This window comes from Chanos chanos, chromosome 15 (assembly GCF_902362185.1).
Source record: "Chanos chanos chromosome 15, fChaCha1.1, whole genome shotgun sequence".
NCBI lineage: Eukaryota > Metazoa > Chordata > Actinopteri > Gonorynchiformes > Chanidae > Chanos > Chanos chanos.
The window spans coordinates 16921221-16941220 of NC_044509.1; the positions used below are offsets into that span (position 1 = coordinate 16921221).

General features: G+C 47.9%; 1 protein-coding gene across 1 annotated transcript in view; it reads right to left on the minus strand.

The window, feature by feature from the left end:
- The window catches only part of ksr1a (kinase suppressor of ras 1a), a 35764-nt gene that overhangs the window by 2985 nt on the left and 12779 nt on the right, over positions 1 to 20000 (minus strand). Inside the window, exons 2-18 of the mRNA XM_030792083.1 lie at positions 16765 to 16905; positions 10777 to 10924; positions 10032 to 10506; positions 7430 to 7605; positions 6409 to 6478; positions 6037 to 6120; positions 5409 to 5470; positions 5211 to 5320; positions 4822 to 4990; positions 4004 to 4052; positions 3810 to 3873; positions 2242 to 2801; positions 1905 to 2001; positions 1655 to 1788; positions 1141 to 1272; positions 774 to 909; positions 128 to 261 (exon numbers count right to left, since the gene is read on the minus strand). Coding sequence (XP_030647943.1) covers positions 128 to 261; positions 774 to 909; positions 1141 to 1272; positions 1655 to 1788; positions 1905 to 2001; positions 2242 to 2801; positions 3810 to 3873; positions 4004 to 4052; positions 4822 to 4990; positions 5211 to 5320; positions 5409 to 5470; positions 6037 to 6120; positions 6409 to 6478; positions 7430 to 7605; positions 10032 to 10506; positions 10777 to 10924; positions 16765 to 16905 — 2741 coding nt within the window. The remainder of the gene's footprint in view (positions 1 to 127; positions 262 to 773; positions 910 to 1140; positions 1273 to 1654; positions 1789 to 1904; positions 2002 to 2241; positions 2802 to 3809; positions 3874 to 4003; positions 4053 to 4821; positions 4991 to 5210; positions 5321 to 5408; positions 5471 to 6036; positions 6121 to 6408; positions 6479 to 7429; positions 7606 to 10031; positions 10507 to 10776; positions 10925 to 16764; positions 16906 to 20000) is intronic.

Consider the following 20000-nt stretch of genomic DNA (forward strand, 5'->3'; position numbering starts at 1 on the left):
CTGTCTGAGGGGGAGGGGTTGGGGGTTGAGGGGTTGGGGTTTGGGGGTTAGGGATGGGTAGACGACAGGACTATGGAGTTTCCGACTCTCCTCCCTTTCCGCCAGGCCTTATCTCTAGGGTACGTACTCCGCAGACTTCCAGAAGTGTCCTGGATGAGACAGCCTGCGGTTGAGCTTGGGCAGTTTCTCTAGCATGTCGGCCAGCTGGGTGAAGGTGGGCCTGTCCCTTAGATCGTATGCCCAACAGGCAGAAAGGATTTCCTGAGGAAGACAAAAATGGCTTTCAGCAACGGCACACGCACACGCGCAAGCACACGCACACACGCAAGAAATGAGATCATCCATTCAGAATGAAAAATTTCCATTTAAAAAGTGTTTTACAGGAGGAAAAAGTTTTCAGTTTGGGCGAGATAATTTGAGCCAGAAGTCAAAAACTGTCCAATAGGAGAGCACCTCAGGAACATTCCTATTGGATGGTTTCGACTTTTGACTTGTTATCCAGTCACCTGAAGCTGCTTTAAAGAAAACCACATACCCTCCCGCCCCCCCTGAGACAGGCAGCCATAAAGCTGAGATGCTGTTGTCTTCAACGATACACAACAGACACAGCTGTAACCAGTGGATGACTTCTAAACCGTTCTCAAAGATGCAAAAAGGCTACGTTTTGGATTAATCTTTCTCAATGTTTATAACCTCCCAAGAACAAAGTTTTTCCTGCATCCACCCCTAAGTCGAATTGTTTCAAATTGTGACCTTTTGACCTTCACACTCACCGTGACCTCTTTACCCAAGCTGATCTCGGCCAGGACCTTTTTAATGCCCTCTCCACTCCCCACCTGCCAGATCGTGGCCTCCACTGGCTGGTTGGTGATTGGCCAATCACGCGCTTGGAGTTCATACCAAATGGTGCTAAACAGCAGAGACATACATGATGTGGTTACACCAGACACAGGAGTGTAGAACACCACAACCTCATGTCTAAACCCAGACCAAAGACTTAAAGATACTCAAACATCTCCCAAAAAACATTCATCCTCTAAGTCTTCAGGCTTCCACTCATTCATGTAAACATGAACATCTTGTCTCAGGTTTACATGTGTATCATACGTGTAGCTGCCAGCACATGTTTCGGTCTCTTACCCGAAAGCGTAGACGTCTGCAGCGTTGGAAAAGGGCAGGCGATCCTCGTTGTTTCCTGGACTCATTTTACGAACAATCTCGGGCGCCAGGTAACAGATCCAGCCGTGAGGAAGCTTCAGCTCATTCTCTCTCCTGTGTCCCACACACACACATACACATACACACACATGCACGCGCGGCCATACATACATACATACACACATTCACACACACGCATACATACATACACACACACATTCACATACACACATACACACACACGCGCATACATACATACATACACATTAACACACACACACACGCATACATACATACATACATACATACACACACACACATTCACATGCACACACACACGCATACACACACATACATACACACATATACATACAAACACACAACCTGAGTATTGTAAAATATTTAATTCCAGGCTTAAATGATATCAGACACAATAACTCTGTAAAAGCGTGCGGCCTTCACAGAGAAGCCAAGCTGACTGAACAGGAATCCTGACCTTCCTTCCTGCACGACGCCAGAGATCCCAAACAGACCAAAGTCCGTGATCACCACCTTGTTAGTGTCATGAAAGACATTCTTGGACTTCAGGTCCTTGTGAACAATGCCCTTGGCATGCAGATATCCCATGCCCTGTGCGGTTAAAGGGAAAGACATGAAAGGGAAAACAGAGAGGCTTTTGGTTAGGCTCTTGTGGGACTTCAGCAGGTAGCACTGTGAGCACTATACAGAAGGAAGAACTAATCTACCTTCACAATCTCCTGTGCGATTTGCCTCGTCTTGTTAATGTCCAGCGTGTTCTTGGTGTCTCTAACCACAGAGTACAGCGTGCGGCCTTTACAGAAGCTGTGAAAATCAAAACAGGTATTACTGCACAAGCAGAAGTCATGAGCTACTATAATACCACCTGTATGTGCGGAGAGAAATGACCTGAGTCCTGTTTTCCATGGACATTATTTCCATTCATGAATCATGACTCTAGAAACACACGTGAAGCAACGTTTCCTTTTCTGCCCTAGAGAGCACTGATTGGCTGTCTCAGAGCCCTGATTGGTTGTCTTTAGCCATGCCCCACCCCTCACTGACCTAGTGATGATTGCCAGGTGGGGCGGAGCCATGCACGCCCCCATGAAGAGCACCACGTTCTCGTGACGCGTCTGTCGGTAGTTCATCACCTCCTTCTTGAAGAGTTTCAGGTGGTCCTGGTTGTTTCCGTCAATCTCCAGGAGGCGGATGGCCACTTCGCCGTGCCAGCGACCTTTATGCACCCTGCCCCAGCGTCCCTTACCGATCAACTCTCCCAAATCCAGCTGCTCAAAAGGGATGTCCCACTCCTGAAGGTACACGCTGGTCTGACTGGCTTTGCGGGAGATCGGGCCTTTCCAGTGACTCCTCCCAGTGCCTCCCCCAGCCCCACCCCGTGAGCTGGGCAGGTCATCCAGCTTGTCTCCGTCATACTCTCCGTCTGAGCCTCCATTCAACTCCTCCTCTTCATCATCTTCCTCTTCATCATCTTCTTCCTCCTCTACGTCGTCGTCTTCCTCCTCACATTCATCTTCCTCCGCCACACCTTCCTCTTCCTCATCCTCCTCCTTTACACCTGGGTCATCCTCATCTCTCGTCTCTTCCTCCTCTTCCTCTACCTCCTGGAAAAGAGAGAAGGAGATTATTATAGTAGTTGTAATAATGGTATTATAGTGGTTGTAATAACGGTACTATAGTGGTTATAATAATGGTTTTAGAGTGGCTGTAATAATGGTATTAAAGTGGTTATAGTAATGGTATCATAGTAGTTGTAATAACAGTACTATAGTGGTTGTAAAAGCAGTACCACAGTAGTTGTAATAATGGTGTTGTAGTGGTTGCAATAACATTATTATAGTAGTTGTAATAACGTATAAGTATTATTATGTTAAATAACTAAGTAGTAAATAACTACTTCTAAGAACTAAAATTAGAGGAAAGAAAAATAACACAATAATAAACAGTCACCAAAGAGAAGAGAAAGAAGATAGACAGCAGACAGAGAAAGTGTGAACACTGACTGTGTCTGATGGAACACTGACTGTGTCTGATGGAACACTGACTGTGTCTGATGGAACATTGACTGTGTCTGATGGAACATTGACTGTGTCTGATGGAACATTGACTGTGTCTGATGGAACACTGACTGTGTCTGATGGAACACTGACTGTGTCTGATGGAACATTGACTGTGTCTGATGGAACATTGACTGTGTCTGATGGAACATTGACTGTGTCTGATGGAACACTGACTGTGTCTGATGGAACACTGGCTGTGTCTGATGGAACACTGACTGTGTCTGATGGAACATTGACTGGATACAAAACTCAGCACACGGCTTCTCACACAGTCTCCATCTCCCAGTCGTGGAGACTGGAATCAGTTCATCCTGACTAATGTAGTTATGTGTTTATCTAAAGCACTTTGGTGAAAGATAAGAGAATATTTCCCATTTATGATCTTCCTTCTGATATTACAGCATTTTTGGTGCCATAAAACTTCAAACCAATAAGATCGCAATTATACTCTCTCTCTCTCTCTCTCTCTCTCTCTCTCTCTCTCCATCTCTCTCCATCTCTCTCTCTCTCTCTCACACACACCCACACCTACAGGAACAAGGCACAGCTTACCTCTCCATCTTCATCCTCGGCGAGCTCAGCGTGCAGGTCCTCTGCTGTGGGCTCAATCTCGTTCCTGGCAGAGAGAGAAGAGAGAGCACATCATTAATCAGCATTGCCAAGAACACACAGCAGCCTGCTACAGACCACTGCAGGGAGCAGACATCCCTGTGTTTACAGAGCAGCCTCTTAAAGTGTGTCCTTACACTGTGTCCGGGAGCCCTTCAGCATGCAAGGTACTGGAGCTGCTAACATCTGTGAAGCAAATGAACAACAACAAAAAAAAGGTCTTTCAGAACAGAGTTTACAAATTTCACTCACTTTTTTTTTCTCTTTCAAGTCAAAATGTCACCTCCTTCTTCCAGTTCTATGAAAGCTTGACACTACCAGTCACATGTAAGATGGCTAAGAGACGACATGCAATACCATCTCCCACCAGCAGGAGGCATGTGAGCTCTGACTACCAGCACAAGGCAAGGCCACAGACTGAGAGATGCAGTCTGTCCTGTGAAACACATCACACTGAACAGAGCTCCGCTAATGCTCTGCTAATGCAGAACTTGGCCATGGTCAGACTTGTCATCAAGAGCATACACTGACAGCGCAAAGCAGAGAGCACTGAGACAAGATGGGGAGGAAAGAGACGCAGCACACGCCAGGACTGCTCTGAGATTCTTTCACTCACCGGGGAAGATAAACTGCTGTCTGTGCTGAAAGTAACAGGCGGCTTAAGGGAGCAAAGAACCAAGAGAGAGAAAGGAGAAGAGGACAGAGAGAGAAACTCAGGGTTAAAAGAAGAAAGCTTTTTTTTTTCTTTTTTTTTTTTTTTACAAGCCCACTGATTAAAAACGTGTTAGTGTGTTAATATGGATTAGGTGGCGCAAAACAGAAGACTATCCCCCGTTCAGTCGGCGAATTAATCGAACCAGCGTTTGAGCATGCTTGCGTTTGTGAAGTGCTGTCTGGGTCCATGTGCATGTGTTTGAAATGGGTATTCTCCTTGGTCAGGACTGGAGAGGTTTACCTGGGAAGTGGAAGCGGTTGTCACGGTGACCCTTGGGGGAGGGATTAGGGGGAGGCGTGGCACTTGGAGGGTTGCTTTGCTGGAAGGGAGCAGGAGAGGAGGGGGTGGAGGAGGTGGTAGAGGATGGATTACTACTGGAGTCCAACTGATTCAGCACCGGTGGGTGATCCTGAGAGAAACAGAGAGAGAGAGAGAGAGAGAGAGAGAGAGAGAGAGATCAGGCCAATCATCAGGAAGCCTTCCAGTGGCCTTCTCATCCTGGTTCGAGACACCTGTGAAGTTGCGGTTCTTGTCCGTTTCTTGTGATAGTTCTCTACAGAGAGAGAGACCCTTCAGCCGTGCCATCCGTGCACTGTTAGAGAGTCTGGGCCGAGTTACAGGCGCCGTACCTTCTTGGTTATTGCCTTTGGCAGAGTTCCAAACTGCGGAGCCTCAGCCGGACGATCCACGGGGTTGTTAATATCCGACGGCACGGACTCGGTCCTCCGGATCTTTGTGACTGAGAAAAAACGAACGCGGAGAAAACGAGGATGAATTTTGGTCTGAGGGAAGGAGTCTTACGCAGGAAAGACGGTGAGAGTACTCACTCGGCAGGAAAGAGATTCTGCAGGGGGGGGCGTCTTTAGTGCATTTGTTGTGACATTTTAACCTGAGGGACAAAAATAAAAAACTGTTCATCACAACGTAAAGGAGGAGAGCACAGATTTATTAACATACACTGAACATAAGCATCTGCAGGACCAGGCCCTGTTCCAATACTCTTACATGTCTCCTTTGCCTCGTGACCTTTTCTACCAATGTTACGAAAACTCTAATCTGGTCTAGAGCGTCTTAAAGCACCACCAAAAATCAAATGAATGTCTTAGAGAGGTTTCATCCAAACTGCTGTTTTATGTTAATAAAGATGACAAGGTCACAAGGATAATGAGAGGAAGCAGTGAGGAGAATTGGGACAGGGCCCAGTCTTTCAGATGCCTCAAATACATATTTGATCCTGGTCTGACACACTGTTTATAAAAAGACGACACACGCGTTACGAATGCAAATGCTGGAAATACTAGAAAAGATTCCTGTGTGAACATGTGGTTCAAATAGTCATGCAGGCGCTGGCTGGACTCTGGCAGTAATAAATTCTGCCGTGCAAATTCGGTTTTTGTGGCGTCTGGAGTTGGATGACAGCGAAAGCAGAAACACCTCGCCGTTTGAAGAACGTACCGACAGTGTTTGCACTTCACCCCGAAGATCATGTTCTTCTGACACACCTGGCACGTCTGGGACAGCCAAGACTTGGTGGAGAACCTTCACGTACAAAAGAAAACAAACAAACAAACACAACCATGTTTTACCATCTCTCGGTTCACTCATCCCTCTATTCTCACCGTCTCTCTGACAACACTTCTTTCTTTCAAAAACATTCATTTACTCAGAGTTGCCATAGCAACAGCAGCAGTCCCGGGTGCAGTTGTCCCCTCTCTGTGAGGACAGTTCTGCGCTCTGAGTGCTGACTCCCTGTTCACTCTGTGGCCTTCTCAGTGTGTTCGATGATGATATGGATTTATTAAGGTGTGTGAGGGGTCAGAGAGTTACCTGTGAGTGACAGCCAAACCAATGTCTCTTCTCACAGCCTGTGGAGAACTGCGGTGCATGGTAATGCTGTCTATGGGCAGAGAAAGAGAGAGAGAGAAACAGAGAGAGGAAGTTTCTCTTACACACATTTCTCAGACATTAACCAGGGCTTTGTCATGGTATTGTGTGCCTCTCTGACTGGCTGAAGATCATGGCTTGTGCTCTCTCTGCCTGCCTGTCGATCTCTCGTTCTGTCTTTGTCTGTGTTTCTGTCTGTCTATTTGCCTGTCTGTCTGTGCTCTCTCTCTCTGCCTGTATTTCTGCCTGCCTTTCCCTCTATCTTTGTCTGTCTGTCTGCTTGTCTGCCTGTCTCTCTTCCAGGGGAGAGGAGCTTAACAACCTTTCCAAATGTTCCACTAAACCTGGTCAAGGCTTCCATTCACCCAGTGACACTGAGAAAGTCACTACCTTCACAACACAACCCCCCCCCCCCCCCCCAAATAAAAAAAAACAGTACACACACACACTCATTCATGCCTGTACTTTGATACACAGACATAGCACGGGGTAAAACCCAAACAACATAACCGTGTAAATCATTCACTAACTCAAATATTTACAACGCAACCTGGGAAATCAAAGGTTGAGAATTACTATCTGCTGAACCAGGTTAGCGAGAGCGAGAGAGAGAGGGGTTCGAGCACCAGGAACAGGGTGCATCCTTGGCTGACTGTGTTACAGAGGTGAGAAAATCCTCACTAAAGGCTCCTGTCTGACTGTAAACTCTGTGTTCCTAATGACTTATTCATTCATACAGCATGTTTCATTATTTATTTGCGAGTCTAGTTTTGTGAAGCCTGTCCCAGAATACAGGGCCAGTATTCAGACCCGATACCGTCTCTGTCTGTCTGTGTTTTGTATGAGTGTATGAGTCGGCGAATTCCCAACTGTCTCCAATGCATTACTGATCTTCTGCGTGTTTGCATGCACGTGTGTCCGTATGTGTGTTTGTGTGTGTGTGTGTGTGTGCACAGTCACGCACTCTTCAGGATGCTATGCTCTTCCAGCAGGGTGGGGGTACCAGGCAGGGTGTAGGGGGCCGTAGCGGGGGCCGCCCCAGGGGTGCGGGCAGCAAGCAGTGGAGATCGGGAGGGCGAGTCTTCACATCCATTCCCATTGATCTGAACGTTCAGAAATAGCTTGTTCTTCTTCGCACACCTGGAGGGCGACACAGGTCAGTCAGCTGGTGGTCTACTGGGGTGCGAGTGTGTGTGGGGTGGGTGGGTGTTTAGCATCTCAACATGGTCAACCCATTTACCAGACTCTCAAAAATCTAAAGTTCACCAGATGAGATTTGAAAACCAGTTTTGAAAGGACAGATGAAGGGTGTGGGGCAGGGAAGAGACCAGTCACTCCTGGATCTCAGTATTCTGGGCCAAACCGGTCAGAACAGACCAGAGGGAGTGATGCTTGACCCACACTGAGTACTGAAGCTGTGTCTGTCCCTAGTCCTGTGTTTACTGTGTGTGTGTGTGAGTGTGTGCCCTGCTGCTGTGTGTGTGAGTGTGTGTGTGTGTATGTGTGTGTGCGTGTGTGTGTTTCTCTGTGTATGTGTGTGTGCTGCTCTGAGTGTGTGAGTGAGCACTTCTGTGTGTGTGTGTGTGTGTACTTACTGTGTATGTGTGTGTGTGTGAGTGTGTACTGTGTGCTTACTCTGTGTGTGTGTGCGTGTGTGTGTGCTGTGTGCTTACTGTGTGTGTGTGTGTGTGTGTGTGTGTGCGCGAGCGAGGGCGCAGTGAGGGAGTGGGAGTGATGACTTGGACGTGCCCTCTTTCCAGTGCTGTGCTTCGGAAGTGCATCCTGTCACAGCACAGTCCCTAATCTCTGACCGCTCTGACTACACAAACACACGATAATGACCGCTCTGACCATACAAACACATGATAATGACCACACAAACACACGATAATGACCACTCTGACTACAAAAACACACGGGAATGACCGCTCTGACTACACAAATACATGATAATGACCGCTCTGACCATACAAACACACGATAATGACCGCTCTGACTACACAAACACACGATAATGACCGCTCTGACCATACAAACACATGATAATGACCACACAAACACACGATAATGACCACTCTGACTACAAAAACACACGGGAATGACCGCTCTGACTACACAAACACACGATAATGACCGCTCTGACCATACAAACACATGATAATGACCACACAAACACACGATAATGACCGCTCTGACCATACAAACACACGATAATGACCGCTCTGACTACACAAACACACGATAATGACCGCTCTGACCATACAAACACATGATAATGACCACACAAACACACGATAATGACCATACAAACACACGATAATGACCGCTCTGACTACACAAACACACGGGAATGACCGCTCTGACTACACAAACACACGATAATGACCATACAAAAAACACGATAATGACCATACAAACACCATAATGACCGTTCTGACTACACAAACACACGATAATGACCATACAAACACACGATAATGACCGCTCTGACTACACAAACACATGATAATGACCATACAAACACATGATAATGACCATACAAACACCATAATGACCACTCTGACTACACAAACACACGATAATGACCGCTCTGACTACACAAACACACGATAATGACCATACAAACACCATAATGACCACTCTGACTACACAAACACACGATAATGACCATACAAACACCATAATGACCACTCTGACAATACAAACACATGATAATGACCATACAAAAACACGATAATGACCACTCTGACTACACAAACACATGATAATGACCATGCAAACACACAATAATGACTGCTCTGACCATACAAACACATGATAATGACCACACAAACACATAATAATGACCGCTCTGACCATACAAACACATGATAACGAGCTTCTGTGATGTGCATGCCTGTGTGCCGCTGTATGTATGTTTGCGCATGTGTCAATGTATGTTGCCATTAGAATCTGTTTATAATATCTAAGCGTGTGAGATCAGCTCTGACCACACACACACACACACACACACACACACACAGTGTGATGTGTTGACAAACAGGAAACATGCCCTATTTAGAGCTAGAAAGGGGATGCTGGAGAGAGTGGTAGGGAGAACACTGCTCACAGACCAGGCTTTAGTCTGTATGACCTCATACCAGGGTTGCCAGATTGGTGGATACTTTCCATCAGATACGCACAAGAATGATGATCAGAAAGTGAAACATCCACACAGGAGACATCACTGAACTGATCAATGTGACATATCATTCAGTCATAGTTACAAACATAGACATACTGCCACTCTTTTATACTCCATTATAGCCATCCTGGAAAAATTAAATAATGAAAAATCAATTTGATAAATGGATAAATTGATTTTTGTCAGTGTGAAAATCCAATTCTAGAACATCACACAGAAAATAATATTAGTCAAATTCGGATTACAGAACCTTCCTCTTTTTTTTTCAAAACAGAGTCACAACAAAAAAACAACCCTATAACAAACAAACAAACAAACAAACAAACAAACAATGTCTGCTGTACATACTTTTTTTTCCCTGACACGTCTAAACATAACCTACTTATTAGAGGGGGGGTCTTCGATGCGGTTTCCTAGCTGGGACTCGTGGCTTTTGCTGCGGGTGAGTGTGATGTTGGGGAGTAGGTGCAGCACTTTCCTGGAGGGCGGTGGCGGCGTGCAGGGCGGCTTGAGCCTGTGCCTCCTCTTGGAGGGCGGGGTTATGGGAGGGGTGGACGCGTGGCCGTGGACCCTCATTGGACGCGAGGAGTAGTAGGGGCTGGGGTCGGTCAGGCTGTCCGCGTAACCGTGGGAGATGTGGGTGTCGGCCGAGGAGAGCACGTGGCGCGGGTGAGGGAAGGTGCCGCAGGGGGTGGAGGGCGTGGAGGGAGTGGCTGGTGGCCTGGCCAATGGAGAGGGACTGTGTGGGCGTAGTGGACCCCCCAGGGAAGGCAGCTGATCCACGGGGGCTAAAGAACCGCTGTCGCGTCTGGTGGGTTCTGAAAACCAGGGTCCTCCATCTTCTTTCAGCTCCCCTCCTGCGGTTTGAACAGAAACAAGCCGTTCAGAGGTGGAGGCAGACATGCCACAGTGACAACCCAAGACAGGAAAACCTCTTAGAGGTTTAATCTACGTCAAAAAAACTTCATCTGAATGACTCCAACTAATTAAGACCGTGGACACACTTGATTCAGATAAGTCAAACTGATTCGGACTGAGGACTGAGCTGATTCAGATGAACGAAACTGATTCAGCCTGTGGGCTCAACTGATTCGTATGAGTCAAACCGATTCAGAATGAGGACTCACCTGATTCAGTGGCACTCTTCAGGCAGGAGAGGGCCACACTGAGCCTGGCACACTCCTCAGAGCTGGAGCCCAATCTCCTCATGGTCTCCCGCACCTGGACCCCGGGCATCTGCAGCAAGGCATCCAAAGACAGCCTCACGGACACCGCCTGGGCAAAGAGATGGGCTGGCATGAGCCTGGTAAGAGCACTGGCGTGTAATTAACACATACATTAGCACGGAGACCACTCCCAGTTCAGGTTTTATAAACACCAAAACTGGGACCCGAGTCAAATATCAATCAAAAGCATAGTTTCCGGGCCTGAGTTCTGGCGCTGTTCTCATCCTCTAGAGTGCATCGAATCTGCCCAGACAGACAAGGCTCTTCGTCAAATGCTCACACAAGCAACTCCACAAGCCTCCTGTACATTTCTCCATTCCAACATCAGCATCACAGCAGCAGCCATTCACAGAGCTCCAAACTCTTACCATCCACATCTCAGCAGCCATTCACAGAGCTCCAAACTCTAACCAGCCACATCTCAACAGCCATTCACAGAGCTCCAAACTCTAACCATCCACATCTCAGCAGCCATTCACAGAGCTCCAAACTCTAACCATCCACATCTCAGCAGCCATTCACAGAGCTCCAAACTCTAACCATCCACATCTCAGGGCAGTTGTCTTTATTCGTTCTCACACTGATTTTTCGAGAACTCAGAAATGAAGTAGCATTGAACCACTGAGCTTCATGGCTCAATGGCCAAATCTTATAGAGTTCACCTCCATTTCACCAGCTTTGTTTTCACATCATGGCCGTTCTCTGGATCATCTGAGTAGAATCTCCAGTTTTGTGGATCCTGGTAGTATAGCATCCTCAGTTCTCAAGATTACAGACGGCGAGGCTGCCCTGAAGACAGACCAAGCGTCTCTAACCTTGGAGACAAACACCAAGCACACGACAGCCCAGAACAACAATGCTGTCTTTGAAAGGAGTTGTATGAGGCCTAGAAATAGATCTCATTTCATTAGGATGTGGCTGGTGACACGGCATCACAATGCTTGTGTCACTGGTGAGGCAGAGCTGATGACGGCTGTGGCTTACAGCTGTAGCTCCGCTAAAACTAACAGTCTCACGCTAAGGAAAAAAAGGACCATTGAACTGTGCATTTCCTGGTTAGCATTACACATGCAACTCTAGTGCTGCGCATTGGACTTCACAGCGTGACTGTATTGCCATTCCCCAGTGAACCACATGCATCCAAACTCGCTTTGTATGTCTGAGTGGTAACGATCAACGAGGACCCACCAAGCACGGACAAATCCAGATTCGTTCTCTTGTGACACGCTAGGCTGTGCTCAGTTGGCAGAGCCGAGTAATTAACCCTTTGTTGCCCCTCAGTCTCTCTAACCTTCCTCCTGCCAGTCCACTGTTACTGGCAGTCAAACCTCCTGGTTGAACCTGTGGCAGAAATGTCCAATGCACTTCGGCTACACCAGTAGGGTACTGGGAGCCAGTTTGGGAAGAGGAGCGCAGTTGCCTTTGTTCTCTCGGAGAGACCTGATCCACTGGATTTTCTACAGCTCTTCAAATACCCGAGTCACGTGACCTCTTAGACTAATTAAGCCTCGCAGATGATCCGATTACCCAATTAAGCTCCTGCGTGATTGTGTGGAGTGAGATGAAGTCGTGTAAAGAACTCGTGAAGCGATCATGTTTACAGAGAACCTTCCATGCTCTTTTAACCCTCCTCATCCTCATCACCAGGAATACAGCGACAACTCCAAACCTTGACTCACAGCTTTTCAGAGTCTGGGATATGGAAATACCAATGCTGTTAATCCTTCCGTCCCTGCTTAATCAGCCAGTTGTGCCATAAGGGAATCAGTTATGCATGTTTATGCTTGTATTTAATTAAGAGAAAGCAGCTGCATTAGAAGCTTTGAGATCAGTGCTAAAGAAATCTGTAAAACTACCTGAGATAACACTCCTTGTTATATGTCTGTATCATGGTAGTGCCAAGGGCAACAAAGCCCCACCCCTAGTCAATTAATAAAACATGAACTCACACACTTCTCCTTATCTGTCATTTCCCATCATAGGGAACAGGTCTGCCTTCAGGGAGAGATGCTAGTGTAGAACATCGGCAAAATTGCCAACAACACAAACGCCAGAAAGTCCTTTTCTTTATCTGTGTGCACAAACGTCATCAGCTGTTGGGATAAATGCTCGTTTATGACTTTCATCAACCGTTAAGCGTGAAAACGATTAAAATGGAGTCGAAACGGCGAACTTGAGTAACTCTGCTGATGTCCAAAGTTTTTGTGAACAAAGCCGAGGAAAGCATTCTGCAGAACGGAGACCCACGAACGTTAACTAAACGTTTCCACGTGGGTGGGAGCATACAGTGTAAGGCCAACAGCACGAATTCAACCCACCCCAGCTGACAGGACTGAGGACGGTGAGAGCGGGTAGGTCAGATGGAGTGGTGGTTTAGAGAGGGGAGAGGGGTTTGCTACAAAAAAACATATGTCTCTCTCTTTCTCTCTTTCCTTATTACAACACACTACAAGAAACCTCTTAATGCAAACAAGCAAACAAACAAACAAGTAAACAAAAACACTGCGGAGTATGCTAAGCTGGTCCGGAGAGAGAACACGCAGCTGGGACCACTGGGCCGGCTCCAGACGGACTGGTTTTACAAACGACGACGCCTGCACGAGAGGGGCAAGGCCGCTGGGCTCTTCTTCTTTCTACAATCGCACCCTCTTACCGAAAAGTAGAGCAGACAGTTAACGGCTAATTCTGACTTTCAGACTTACCCAGGCCTTCTTAAAAGCTGTCTGGTTGAAAACTCTCACTCCACACAGGGTATGTGTCACTGGACAAAGAATCAGCGGAACCAGAGGATTAGCAATCTCGTCTTGTTTACATTGCGCAAGACACGGCCTACTATAGCTATACCCTTAGGGGGAGAGAGAGAGAGAGAGACAGAGAGCGTGAGAGAGAGAGAGAGAGAGAGAAAGACAGAGAGCGTGAGAGAGAGGAATCAAATTTTTTGTGGTTCAACCACACAGCGCTTTCTCAGGCGTTATATTCACACCTCCACAGTCTCTCCTCCTACTGTAGTCAGTGACAGAGACTCCTCACCACGGCAACCAATCTGTATCAGCCCAACACGCTGACTGCCGACCACAGAGTCAGCTCCCTGTTAGACGGTCCTAATCAGTCCCCTCCCCAAATCACTCATTAACCAGAGCGGGACAAAGACCTGCCGTAGAATGACCAGTGAACTCAGGTCACTTTGACCACATTGACACAGAAAATATCCTCAACCTGTATAACGTGTGTGTGTGTGTGTGTGTGTGTGTGTGTCACTGGTGAAGACAATGAAATGCGCCCACAGCATTATAAGACTGTGGCCCTTCCACTCAGAAGAACAAAAGCCTGCAAACTGGAAAACTACAACGTCACATGTTCTGAAAATGTACGTTTTTTTTTCCAGTTCTTTTTATTTCACATAAAAATTAAAACTACTGTAAACAATGGACCACACTGAAAAAATGAATTAAATAATAAACAATCATGAAATTGAATTCCATACTGAATGCTGATTATGAAAGGCTTTTCACATTTTTCTCAAAATTTTTGAGGTTAAAATGGCTCATTCCACAACCACTTTGACGTTTCCAGATGCAATCTTTTGACATTTTCCAGGAAATTCATTCAAAACTTTCCATCTTCGTTTACAAACACACACACACACACACAGAGTTAATAGTCATGTTACCTTACTCTGTGGCGTTGACTCATGTGCCTGACCTGGCAGAGGTCCAGAGGAGCCATCACAGGGCCCAGCTTTGCCAATCATCTGTAATCAGCTCTATACGATATGAATGTAGCGGGACATTACTCACGCTGCTGGACTGCCTCTTGGCTGCTTATGTAACATTATGTAAAGCTTTTGCTTACTGGAACACAAGAGCGCAAAGGCTCCGTCTCACACCCACAGCAGACTCACGAGTGCACGTGGTGATGGTGAATTCTGGGCCACAGGTCGCCTGCGTGAAAGCAGGTCAGGACACCGCGACGTGCGTTCAGCGTTGTTTACCTGGAGCTCTCAGCTGCCGCACCAACAGCTGCTCATGAACAGTATGTTAACATGGGTCTCTCCCTGTCTCTCTGTCTCTGTCTCTCTCTGTCTCTCTCTGTCTCTGTCTCTCTCTGTCTCTGTCTCTCTCTCGCTCTCTGTCTCGCTCTCTGTCTCGCTCTCTCTCTCGCTCTCTCTCTCGCTCTCTCTCTCGCTCCCTCTCTGTCTCTCTCTCTGTCGCTGCAGAGACATGTCACAGACGATGGTCTTTCCCACAGTGGCTTTCACATACGCCTGCTCTTTGTGTTTGAGGTCGGTTTACGTTCCCTTCCTGACAACTGAGAGAGAAGCTCTGAGGGAACCAAAATGCGACATTTAACAACATCACACGAGCTGAGTGTGCTCTTTCAAAGATGGTGTACAAGTGGTAGCACGGTGTATAACTGCAAAGTAGAGGAGAGAGGAGGAGAAGAAAGAGGAGAGGAGAGAAGAGGAGAGAAGAGAAGAAAAGAAAAGAAAGGAGAAGAGAAGAGAAGAAAAGAGAAGAGGAGAGTAGAAGGAGAGGAGCGGAGAGGAGCGGAGAAGAGAGGAGAGGAGAGGAGAGGAGAAGAGAGGAGAGGAGAGGAGAGGAGAGGAGAGGAGAGGAGAGGAGAGTGTTATCTGTAAGCTGTCTGCTGCTGTTGCCTGCTGTCTCGTCACGCTGGGAGTCAGACTGACCACTTTGATGTAGTATAAAAATAGAGCACAAAGAAACAGAGAGAGAGAGAGAGAGAGAGACAGAGAGAGAGAGGGAGGGATGGGGGAGAGAGATTGGGATGGGGGAGAGAGGCGGCAGACTAAAAAAAGAGATACATGAACAGGGAAAAAAAATCGAGAAAGAGAGAGAAAATGGTCTGACTCAGCAGATTGTGTGGATTATGGAGTCCAGTGCATCATCTGGAGTCCAGTGCAGTGGGATTGTGGTGTAGCTGCCAAAACGTCCTAATCCCAAACTACCCCCCCCCACACACACACACCACCACTCTGTGTGTGTGTGGGTGGGCTCCACATCTTACTGCAGATAGATCTCTGACATTCTCCATCAGGGACTTGGACACACGCTGTTTACGCTGGGCTGACTCAAATCCACACTTTTATTCTCACGTCATTACACTCCATTCTCCCACAAATGCACATCTGACCACTCTTCTCCTTCTTCTCCATGCTGGACTTTCACGCTCTCGACACCCTTCTCCTGTATTCTCCCATTTGACAGTGAAAAGCCTCTTTGTCCTGTTGGGTAATCTCTGAAGTATGCGCATGCCGTGAAGCCAAAGCAATCTTGGTTTGTGGCTCTGAACTTAATTGCACAGAGACATGCCAAAGTAGAGACATCTTTGCCCCAATTCAAATGATCTGTCATTTTAAAGTCAGGGTTGCAACACTGTAATCTTTTTAGAACGGCAAATTAAAGAAGCTAAATGAGGTTGCACATACAAGCCTGCCTCAAGACAGACACACACGCACACACACACACGCACGCACGCACACACACGCACGCACACACACGCATGCATGCACTCGCACGCATGCACTCGCACGCACATACATGCATGCTCAATCATATCAGCTTTTGAACATCTCCACAAATAACTCTTGCTGAATTTATGTGCACAATTGTTCAGTTGAACAGATAAGACATAACCTACATACTCCTTAGTCTTCTACACTTAATGACCACAAAAAAAAAAAAAAAACCCACAAAAAAGCCACGTCACATTTTCAAATTGCCAGAGACACATGCACACATGCAAACCTATATAACGTTCTACATATAGTCTCGTCCTATACAGTGTCTCTCTCTCTCTCTCTCTCTCTCTCTCTCTTTCTCTGTCACACACACACACACACACACACACACACACACACACACACAGTACCTCGATTAGCTCGGGTCTGAGGTTGATGGTGCGTAGCCAGTCCCTCAGTCTTGGGTAGCTGTCCAGAGCCTGTGGTCGATCCGTCTCCGGCACTTTCTGCTTGCACTGCAACTGCTTACATATGTACTTCATCAGCTTCACCTGCAGGGGGCGACAGAGAGCAGAACAGAAGAGGGAGGGGCAGGTCAGCTAGAGATGCAGAGACGGTCTTGGCAAACAGCTCGATCCCAGAATCTCGATCCCTGTCAGCTCAGACGACATTATGATGAGTGCCATTTCAGACGAGCGTTAATTGTAATTATAATCCATTTGATGTCGCTGACAAAGAAAGCCAATGATTACAAATACTGCCTTTGGGCGATTTCTTAACTACCTCTCGCTACAGAACAACAGATTCATACCAAGATATTTAGGTTTACTTCTAATGGAGTGGATATAGTCCATGAGCATGAGTCTACAGTGCAATTATACAACTAAACTAAGATTTAAATGAAATGAAATTCTAACGTTGTCTTTTAACAGAGATGCTATAATCAGAGGATTAGCATCATACCCGTAGTGTTAGCAAACCAGCCACACAACACAGCTCAGTCCAAACACAGGATGCACACGGAACGTTTTCACAGAGGGGGGGTCCAACAGCTCACGCACGGCAGCAAAAATCACATCTGTTACCCCCATACTTGCAAAATATAAGAGAGGGTAACCACAGGGCCCTGCCCCGCCCTGGGACTTCATCCCAATCTAAAGAGATGAGAGCAGAGTTTCTATCTCCACACAAACTCTGTTTTCTTTCTCTCCTACACTGGGGTTGGAAGCAGGCAGCAGTGGAAGCAGGTGCTGTTTTCAGATGTGCATTAAATGAACTTTACCATCATTCACTGCAAATTATAACCACTCTCTCGTCACCAAAGAAGGTCCAATATTTCTCTGTGTGTATGTTATCTCCAGAACTCGGACCCCTGCACTCTCTCAGCTCTGCACACTGTGAAGGAGCATGGTATGGAGGAGCACACTGTAGAGGAGCATGGTATGGAGGAGCATGGTGCAGAGGAACATGGTATGGAGGAGTGCGGTGCTGAGGAGCACGGCATAGAGGAGCATGGTGTGGAGGAGTGCAGTGCAGACGAGCATGGTGTGGAGGAGCGCAGTGCAGAGGAGCACGACTGAGAGGAGTCTGTTGAGTGGAGCTGTGTAAAGAGTGCAGTGTGGAGGAGCATGGTGTGGAGGAGCGCGGTGTGGAGGAGCACGACTGAGAGGAGTCTGAGTGGAGTGGAGCTGTAAAAAGAGTGCAGTGTGGAGGAGCATGGTGTGGAGGAGCGCGGTGTGGAGGAGCACGACTGAGAGGAGTCTGAGTGCAGTGGAGCTGTGTAAAGAGTGCAGTGTGGAGGAGCATGGTGTGGAGGAGCGCGGTGTGGAGGAGCATGACTGAGAGGAGTCTGAGTGCAGTGGAGCTGTGTAAAGAGTGCAGTGTGGAGGAGCATGGTGTGGAGGAGCGCGGTGTGGAGGAGCACGACTGAGAGGAGTCTGAGTGGAGTGGAGCTGTGTAAAGAGTGCAGTGTGGAGGAGCATGGTGTGGAGGAGCGCGGTGTGGAGGAGCACGACTGAGAGGAGTCTGAGTGCAGTGGAGCTGTGTAAAGAGTGCAGTGTGGAGGAGCATGGTGTGGAGGAGCGCGGTGTGGAGGAGCACAACTGAGAGGAGTCTGAGTGCAGTGGAGCTGTGTAAAGAGTGCAGTGTGGAGGAGCATGGTGTGGAGGAGCACGACTGAGAGGAGTCTGAGTGGAGTGGAGCTGTGTAAAGAGTGCAGTGTGGAGGAGCGCGGTGTGGAGGAGCACGACTGAGAGGAGTCTGAGTGCAGTGGAGCTGTGTAAAGAGTGCAGTGTGGAGGAGCATGGTGTGGAGGAGCGCGGTGTGGAGGAGCACAACTGAGGAGTCTGAGTGCAGTGGAGCTGTGTAAAGAGTGCAGTGTGGAGGAGCATGGTGTGGAGGAGCGCGGTGTGGAGGAGCACGACTGAGAGGAGTCTGAGTGGAGTGGAGCTGTGTAAAGAGTGCAGTGTGGAGGAGCGCGGTGTGGAGGAGCACGACTGAGAGGAGTCTGAATGGAGTGGAGCTGTGTAAAGAGTGCAGTGTGGAGGAGCGCGGTGTGGAGGAGCACGACTGAGAGGAGTCTGAGTGGAGTGGAGCTGTGTAAAGAGTGCAGTGTGGAGGAGCGCGGTGTGGAGGAGCGCGACTGAGAGGAGTCTGAGTGGAGTGGAGCTGTGTAAAGAGTGCAGTGTGGAGGAGCGCGGTGTGGAGGAGCACGACTGAGAGGAGTCTGAGTGCAGTGGAGCTGTGTAAAGAGTGCAGTGTGGAGGAGCATGGTGTGGAGGAGCACGACTGAGAGGAGTCTGAGTGCAGTGGAGCTGTGTAAAGAGTGCAGTGTGGAGTAGTGCAGTGTGGAGGAACATGGTGTGGAGGAGCGCGGTGTGGAGGAGCACGACTGAGAGGAGTCTGAGTGCAGTGGAGCTGTGTAAAGAGTGCAGTGGCCTGACGTTGATGAGGCGTGTCTGAGCAGCAGCCTGGCAGGATTAGGGCTGAAGGCCAGGTGTTACCCAATCAGATGTCAGCATGCCATTCTCCCAGCCTGCACTTTGTTAAAGCTGGCACTGCGTCTGATCACACTGGCACGCCAGCGGGCACCTGGGGCGCCAGTCCACCGATCAGACACGCCCATCAGACACGCCCAAGAATAAACAGCATCTCACAATTACTGTTCAGGCCAAAAGCTCTGTCTAACAGTACTAATGAGATCCACTAACGATGCCCTGGGAAGAGCCACAGAACACTAAAGGTTCTGCCCACTAAAACACGGACCCTGTCTGAGAAGGCCGGGGGAAAATATTAATCAGCACAAACACAGCATCACAGCAGAGAAATGTCTGTGTGTCTTTAAAAACGGCAGAGGAAAGAGTTATCACAGCATAGTCAGCACAGACACACACACACACACACCCACTCACACGCACACACACACGCACACACGCACATGCACACACCCACTCACATGCACACACGCACACGCACATGCACGCACACACACACACACACTCACACACACCCACTCACACTCACACGCACCCACACACGCATATCATCCATCTGGAGCATTCTCCTACACCAAAAAAACTGGAAAGTGATTTTTTAATATACGTTGTTCTCTCCAAATCTCACAGAAAGATTTAATCTGCAACGTGAT